The 8639-nt window shown below is 39.1% G+C and overlaps 1 protein-coding gene across 1 annotated transcript; it reads right to left on the bottom strand.

Annotated features, from left to right (window-relative positions):
* Nucleotides 1-1762: 1762 nt before the first annotated feature.
* On the bottom strand, nt 1763-8416 carry si:ch211-67e16.3 (uncharacterized). Its single transcript, XM_064976980.1, has 7 exons — nt 8276-8416; nt 7768-7916; nt 6898-7087; nt 5378-5535; nt 5086-5136; nt 3153-3173; nt 1763-2029 (listed from the first exon to the last, which is right to left on the bottom strand). Exons 1-7 carry the CDS (start codon nt 8334-8336, stop codon nt 1925-1927), a joined length of 735 nt encoding a protein of 244 aa, XP_064833052.1. The 5' UTR covers nt 8337-8416; the 3' UTR covers nt 1763-1924.
* Between the last annotated feature and the right edge of the window lie 223 nt (nt 8417-8639).

Genomic DNA, 8639 nt, shown 5'->3' on the forward strand with positions numbered 1-8639 from the left:
GCGTTATTCGCCCACCAATCCACAACCATCCATCCAAACAACATCCAAATCCTGCAACCTGGGGTCCAGGTTGGCCGTATGATTCTGTCTGTTTTGGACTCCAGAGAAGTGACATGATATGATATCTCTCAAATTGATATTGGCTGCTAACATGAATGACTTTCAGCTAAAAAAAATCCAGGTGTTAAAGTTTATTTTTGTATCTTGCATTTTGAAAATGCATGGCTGTAGTGACCAATCATTCACATGTACACTAGACGACCGACAGGGCGCTGCTTTGAAGCCACCACGCCTCCTCCATCTTAGCACTCCCCCATCAGTGTAAAAAAATATTTTAGAAGCTATAAAAAATGCACTTATTAATGTCTATGTTTGTTTTTGCCAGGTTTATTCTATTACAGACAATTGAAAGCCTACTTTTAAGTTATATTATGTGAGCTAAATATATGTATATTTTTAATAAAATATATAAAAACATTTTCCGTCAAGTATAATTTTTTTGAAAGTATACTGTCCTCAAAACAACAAGAAAATACTTTAATACATGTCATTTTGTCCTTGAAACATCTAATTGAAATACAGTGGAATTCCATCCATTCCTATGAAGGACTCCTTCTTCTGGGGAGTACCAATATGGCCGACCTGTGGCTTCAAACCCTCTCACTGGCAAATACATGGCATCCGCCATCCAGGGTTTATATACATCATTGGAGTGTCACAATCTTGAACCAACGGTCCCGGGTCAAATACCTTGAGAACAGCTGCTTTACTATCATGTACAAACTTGTGAAACATAGACACCTACGATTGGTTCAGATTAGATCCGGTCCAAACCAATCAAATTTGGTCTTGTTTAGGGGCCGAGCTCATTAGAATAATACCCAGTGTGTAGAATAATACCCAAATATGCAAAGGAGAGTATTGCATATTTCTACCTTTGTGTATCTATTTTAGGATACATCACCATGACGAGAATGACATTCATATTCAGAATGATGCATCTCTGTGTGGTACAGATCAGGGACCCATGATGACATTCTGTTACCCAGATGTAAATCCACGTACTATATAGTTCAATATATAATAATATATAATAATATATATAATAATATATATAATAATAATAATATATAGTTCAATAACCAAAATAAAAACAGTCAAACTCAACGTGTGATGTCATGGCTGACATGTCTTCCTTCAGACATCTTTGAATCTTAATTCGGAGAAGAAATTTAAAAGGCGAGTTTTGATAAAACGTGGTCGGAGGGAAATTTTACCGTAATTCTGTTATCAAACTTTGCATCTTCACAGTTCTTCTAGTAAATGTGTTTCTGGGACATATTCTGTGTATATTCTTCAAAGTAGTCCTTGTGCATGGTATGTTAAACTTTGAGATCATTGTTGTTGTTGTTGTTGTTTTTTAAATAAATAAGTCTGCTTAATTCCTCTGGCCGGTGATTTCCCATATCACTCTGCTCTCTCCAATATGCATCAGACGTTTATTACAATTACATTTGAATATAACAAGCAGCACTTTTTTTGTTTCTACATTCATTGTGACGAGTCGGGAAAGGCTTACCTAGGCACTTCTATCAAACACATTCTAGACTAGTAAGCAGCATCGCACTTGGCAAAAAAACGCAATGTTGTTTTCACATAATTGCAAACCTTTTTTTCTCTCAGTGTGATGACGCTGAATCAACGTGCAAAATGTCATCAACGTAAAGAAATAATGGTTTTCACCCAACTTGCAACATTTAAAAAAAAAAGGAAAAAAAGAAAGCCTCCTATACATTCTTATAACTAATAAATAACTAATAAAGCATTGGGCCTTGAAGTGTTACCAGCTCTTTCATACATTAGGCTTCAAAAGGAATGGTTCTGAATCTAATTGATCTGATCAGTTGAAGGTCTCTTTACTTGGTCAACAAATGAGTTGGGAATTGTGGTTGATGGATCGTGAGCCTCTCACTCCAACTGGTACCTTCCTCATATCCATGTAGGTTGAGTTCATGTTCCCTCTTCCGGTCTGAAATACAGAAAATATTAACTGTGTCAACTTGAACCTCTTACCTTTTACCCTTTACCCTTTACCCTTTACCCCTTTAACCCTTTACCCTTTACCCCTTTTACCCTTTACCTTTAACCCTTTACCCCTTTACCCTTTACCCCTTTACCTTTACCCCTTTACCCTTTACCCCTTTACCCTTTACCCTTTACCCTTTACCCTTTACCCTTTACCCCTTTACCCTTTACCCCTTTACCCTTTACCCTTTACCCTTTACCCTTTACCCCTTTACCCCTTTACCCTTTACCCTTTACCCTTTACCCTTTACCCTTTACCCCTTTAACCCTTTAACCCTTTACCCCTTTACCCCTTTAACCCTTTAACCTTTACCCTTTAACCTTTACCCTTTAACCTTTACCCTTTACCCTTTACCCCTTTACCCTTTACCCCTTTACCCTTTACCCTTTACCCTTTACCCCTTTAACCCTTTAACCCTTTAGCCTTTAACCTTTAACCTTTACCCTTTAACCCTTTAACCTTTACCCTTTAACCTTTTAACATTTACCCTTTACCCCTTTAACCCTTTAACCCTTTAACCCTTTAACCCTTTAACCCTTTACCCTTTACCCTTTACCCCTTTACCCCTTTACCCCTTTAACCCTTTAACCCTTTAACCCTTTACCCCTTTAACCCTTTACCCCTTTAACCCTTTACCCTTTACCCCTTTACCCCTTTAACCCTTTACCCCTTTAACCCTTTACCCCTTTACCCCTTTAACCTTTACCCTTTAACCTTTAACCCTTTACACCTTTAACCCTTTACACCTTTACACTTTACCCCCTTTAAGCCTTTAGCCTTTAACCTTTAACCTTTACCCTTTAACCCTTTAACCTTTACCCTTTAACCTTTTAACATTTACCCTTTTAGGATCATTATTTAATGATAGGCGTAGCTAATAATTAGTATATAAGTAATTAGGATAATTAGTGTTCCTAAACCAGGAGGAAAGTCCCCTTGGATTTTTAACAAGAAGTTAGATCACATTGTTGACATTATCACATTATAACTACTGTTGTGACAACGTTGGAAGCATGTGAACTACTGTTGAGACAACGTTGGAAGCATGTGTATTGAATATTCTCACCGTAGGTTGGGTCTGATTAGGCTGAGGAAACAAATTAAAACAAAAATATTATTATTTTAACATTTTCATTATTTTGTTTTGAAGATTATGTACAGAATTGTCCAAAATATTGGCTTCAATTATATGCTTTTATAACGGTCTTGTTAGGTTACAGCCCGATGCTAAAATTGATTAAATTGTTATTTTTCCTCATCAATCTACACACAATGCCCCATAACAACGTAGCAAAAACAGGTTTTTTGAATTTTTGCTAAAATACAGAAATCTCACATTTACATTAGTATTCAGACCCTTTACTCAGTACTTTGTTGAAGCACCTTTGGCAGCGATTACAGCCTTGAGTCTTCTTGGGTATGATGCTACAAGCTTGGCACACCTATATTTGGCGAGCTTCTCCCATTCTTCTCTGCAGATCCTCTCAAGCTCTGTCAGGTTGGATGGGGAGCATCGCTGCACAGCTATTTTCAAGACTCTAGAGATATTCGATCAGGTTCAAGTCCGGGCTCTGGCTGGGCCACTCAAGGACATTCAGAGACTTGTCACTCCTGCGTTGTCTTGGCTGTGTGCTTAGGGTCATTGTCCTGTTGGAAGATTAAAGTTCACCCCAGTCTGAGGTCCTGAGTGCTCTGGAGCAGGTTTTCATCAAGAATCTCTCTGTACTTTGATCCATTCTTCTTTGCCTCGATCCTGACTAGTCTCCCAGTCCCTGACGCTGAAAAACATCCCCACAGCATGATGCTGCCACCACCATGCTTCACCGTAGGGATGGTGCCACCACCATGCTTCACCGTAGGGATGCTGCCACCACCATGCTTCACCGTAGGGATGGTGCCAGGTTTCTTCCAGACGTGACGCTTGGCATTCAGGCCAAAGAGTTCAATCTGGTTTCATCAGACCAGAGAATCTTGTTTCTAATATTCTGAGAGTCCTTTAGGTGCCTTTGGGTAAACTCCAAGTGGGCTGTCATGTGCCTTTTACTGAGGAGTTGCTTCTGTCTGGCCACTCTACCATAAATGCCTGATTGGTGGAGTGCTGAGGTTCTGGAAGGTTCTCCCGGGTTCTCCCTGCCCAAGGCCCTTCTCCCCCGATTGCTCAGTTTAGCCAGGCGGCAGCTCTTGGAAAAGTCTTGGTGGTTCCCAAACTTCTATTTAATAATGATGGAGGCCCCTGTATTCTTGGGACCTTCAATGCTGCAGACATTGTTTTTGTTCCCTTTCCCAGATCAGTGCCTTGACACAATCCTGTCTCGGAGCTCTACAGAATTTTATTTATTTAATTTAACTACGCAAGTCAGTTAAGAACAAATTCTGATTTACAATGATGGCCTACCGGGGAACAGTGGGTTAACTGCCTGTTCAGGGGTAGAACGACAGATTTTTACCTTGTCAGGTCGGGGATTCGATTTAGCAATCTTTCAGTTACTGGCCCAACGCTCTAACCACTAGGCTACCTGCCACCCCCACGAATCATGTCCAATCAATTGAATTTACTACAAGTGGGCTCCAATGAAGTAGCAGAAACATCTCAAGGATGATCAATGAAAACAGGATGCACCTGAGCTCAATTTCAAGTCTCATAGCAAAGGATCTGAAGACTTATGTAAATAAGGTATTTCTGTTTTACATTTTTTTATAAATCTATTTTCGCTTTGTCATTATGGGGTTTTGTGTCAATTTTAGAATAATTTAATCCATTTTTAGAACAAGGCTGTAACGTAACAAAATGTGGAAAAAGTCAATGGGTCTGAAGGCTCCGTACATATTTATGTTTCTCACTGCAACAACTTGAACTCAGTGTAAGAGCTTTAGAACCAGCACTTCAAACACTAATGGACCGTTTCTAGTCCAAGACGTAATCTGTTTCCACTATATTGGCTGGGCTCAAATCTGATCTCTCATAAAAATGAAAAATAAAGGATCCTACTAATCCTAACCTGCATGGGGACGTATGTCAGCGAATCATACAGCTCCTCAGATCTACGGACCTGGAAAAAAATGACCCCAAAACATCAGAGAAGTAAGCAAAAGAAAAGTCCGGCAATGAATAACATTAAGGAATCGAAACTCCAATCTGCACAAACATAGCTTGAAATAATGATGACTTTGACATGAATACTATATAAAGTAACTAACACAAGTTGTACTTGAAGCCTGTTGATTGTTTTTCTCTCCTGACATTTCAATCAGCCAATCAGGTGTAACGGTGCATATTATAATGAGCCTGACCCTCAGCCTGATATAGAAGAAGGTGATGGTGAAGCTGTAGAAGCAGAGGAACACAGACAGGCCAATCACAATCCACTTCAGTTCGTCAATCAGCTCAGCCTCAGGGGACTCAGGTAGAGGGGAAGGACACACGAGGACAGGAGCATCTGCTGCTAGTCCTGGGAACAGACAGTCAAAAACATGGAATATTTTAAACACAACCTTTTCTGGGAAAACATGAAGTATAGCAAACACAACAGAGGAGGAAATGGAGTTTAGACGTGATAAAATACATTATCATAATACATTATGAAGTACTTCATGGAACATCTAGAAACTACCATTATCATAGTACATTATTATTATTTTAAAAAATATATATCTATATATATATATTTCACCTTTATTTAAATAGGCCAAAGTGGCAAAATAATCACAATTGAGCATTAACACTGGAGTGACAGATGTGTAGATGATGATGTGCTAGTAGAGATACTGGGGTGCAAAAGAGCAAAATAAATAAATAACAGTATGGGGATGAAGTAGTTGGTTGGGCTATTTACAGATGGGCTATGTACAGGTACAGTGATCGGAAAGCTACTCTGACAGCTGATGCTTAAAGTTAGAGAGGGAGATATAAGTCTCCAGCTTCAGTGATTTTTGCAATTCGTTCCAGTCATTGGTAGCAGAGTACTGGAAGGAAAGGCGGCCAGCGGAGGTGTTGGCTTTGGGGATGACCAGTGAAATATACCTGCTGGAGCGCGTGCTACATGTGGGTGCTGCTATGGTGACCACCAGCTCATGGTGAGCTGAGATAAGGCGGAGCTTTACCTAGCAAAGACGAATATGTAGCGAGGGCCAGCCAACGAGAGCATACAGTTCAGGTCGCAGTGGTCGGTAGTATATGGGGCTTTGGTGACAAAACGGATGGCACTGTGATAGACTGCATCCAGTTTGTTGAGTAGAGTGTTGAAGGCTATTTTGTAAATTACATCGCCGAAGTCAAGGATCGATAGGATAGTCAGTTTTACGATGGTATGTTTGGCAGCATGAGTGAAGGATGCTTTGTTTGTGAAATAGGAAACCCGATTCTAGATTTAATTTTGGATTGGAGATGCTTAATGTGAGTCTGGTAGGAGAGTTTACAGTCTAACAAGACACCTAGGTATTTGTAGTTGTCCACATATTCTAAGTCAGAACCGTCTAGAGTAGTGATGCTAGTTGGGCGGGCGGGTGTGGGCAGCAATTGGTTGAAGAGCATGCATTTAGTTTTACTAGCATTTAAGAGCAGTTGGAGGCCACGGAAGGAGTGTTGTATGGCATTGAAGCTCTTTATGAAGTACTTTGTGGAATATCTAGAAACTACCATATGCCAGTCAGACACTGCAGTAATTTCTGGTTGATTTGTATTGATAAATTATATAATCACTATCGAATGCAATGTTTAGTTACATAGTAGAAAAGTACAAAGTAGTGCACCCTAATAGGTATTACAGCATTTGGGACACAGCCTAAGTGTACAAGGCACATGTTCCACTAACCTGGCAGCAGTTTGGTGGAGCGTTTCCCCGTTACAGTTTGAATGGGTGTCATGGTAACAGCAGATGACAAGGAGAACTCACACTGGAACAGACCGCCGACGTCCTCAGCCTTTAAGTTGTGTAATGTGAACTTGTACTGGTTCTGTGTCACCTTCATGTCGGTGCAGTCAGCCATGTGACTGTTATTCACCTAATGATAATACATTTCATTTACAGAGGAATCTCAATATGTAGGCAGAAACTAAACAACAAGCAAAGAAACAAACAATAAAGACAAACAAAATACAAAGTTGTCAAGTAATAAAATCACAGTCCTAAATGAATAAAGTTATAAAGTCATAAATTAATACAGTTATAAAGTTATGATGTTATAAAGTCATAAATTAATAAAGTTATAAAGTTATGATGTTATAAAGTCATAAATTCCTAAAGTTATAAAGTCATAAATTAATAAAGTTATAAAGTCATAAATTAATAAAGCTATAAAGTTATGATGTTATAAAGTCATAAATTAATAAAGTTATGAAGTCATGAATTAATAAAGTAATAAAGTTATGATGTTATAAAGTCATAAATTAATAAAGTTATAAAGTTATGATGTTATAAAGTCATAAATTCCTAAAGTTATGTATTCATAAAGTTGAATTAAATTAAATTGAATTAAAGAATCAAGGCGGTTAAAAAACAGGGCTAAAAGAGTTTTGATTGGTTGGTCTGTAGATGGATAAGAGTTTTGATTGGTTGGTCTGCAAAGCATCTTTCAGATGGTCAGGGAGAGGAGAAAGAGAGCAGAGCCGGTCATGGGGACCTGAAGCAGTGGGGAGTGGCTGGAGCGGAGTGTGTGAGGTGGCTCGCGATCAGGTCACTCACCTGACAGACCATGGTAACATCAGTGTTATTGAGTCTGTTCAGCCTGGCGTCAATGACAAAGAGCTCATCTGTGTCTATGTGACTACAGGTGATGGAGACAGTACCGTCGGGGTTGAGTGTCCGGTTCTCAGGTTGCATCACCTGAACCTCTGGGAGGGGAGAGACAGTCAGAGTGAAACGAGAAGAGAGAAGATAACATACTGTAGAATCTTAAACGGAAAGTCATCTGTTTGAGGAAACGTGGCATTTTATTCCTCACAAATAAAAAATAAAAAATGAATCCATGGAAAACAATTTTTGTATTTTAGACAGTCACATTTCTTGTGGCCTTTTATCCCAGACAGGTTGAAGAGGATAAACTTATATACATTTCCATGACTTTTAGTTATTATGTGTCAGGTGGATATAAATGAATACAATCTCCATTTTCCAAAAAATGAATGACATTACTACCATGATATGTATATATATATATTGTATATAATGAAGCATAAGGCGGATATCTCACCGTGGCTGGGGCAGAGAAGGGTAAAGAGCCAGGCAGCCACAGAGAGGAGTCTGATTCTCATTTCAACTCTTCTTCTTATTTGGTTTGAACCTTTAGCAAGCTGACTCTAACTCTGACAGACGCCAAATGAACAGTGATGACTAGGGAAAATCTCTCCTCGTAACTCTCTCGCTCTCCTCCTATCACAGGGCTTCAATTGGTATACATGTCTGTCATTGGGGGAGTGTCACAGACACCAAGTTGTAAAGTGGTTTAAAGTGTAGATGGATTCCCGACATGATTGATTTAAATGTAATTTTGAAAATAATTCAAAAAGATGTTTAAACATATGAAACTGTGATGTCCCAGTTCACATTCGTTTTAA

This window comes from Oncorhynchus masou, chromosome 10 (genome assembly GCF_036934945.1).
Source record: "Oncorhynchus masou masou isolate Uvic2021 chromosome 10, UVic_Omas_1.1, whole genome shotgun sequence".
Classification (NCBI taxonomy): domain Eukaryota; kingdom Metazoa; phylum Chordata; class Actinopteri; order Salmoniformes; family Salmonidae; genus Oncorhynchus; species Oncorhynchus masou.

Coding starts and splice junctions, on each gene's coding strand:
- si:ch211-67e16.3 (XM_064976980.1), bottom strand. CDS start 8,336: ATGAGAATCAGACTCCTCTCTGTGGCTGCCTGGCTCTTTACCCTTCTC. Junction 5,137..5,377: donor TCTTCTATATCAGGCTGAGG/GTCAGGCTCATT, acceptor ATTTTTTTCCAG/GTCCGTAGATCTGAGGAGCT. Junction 3,174..5,085: donor TGACATACGTCCCCATGCAG/GTTAGGATTAGT, acceptor TTGTTTCCTCAG/CCTAATCAGACCCAACCTAC.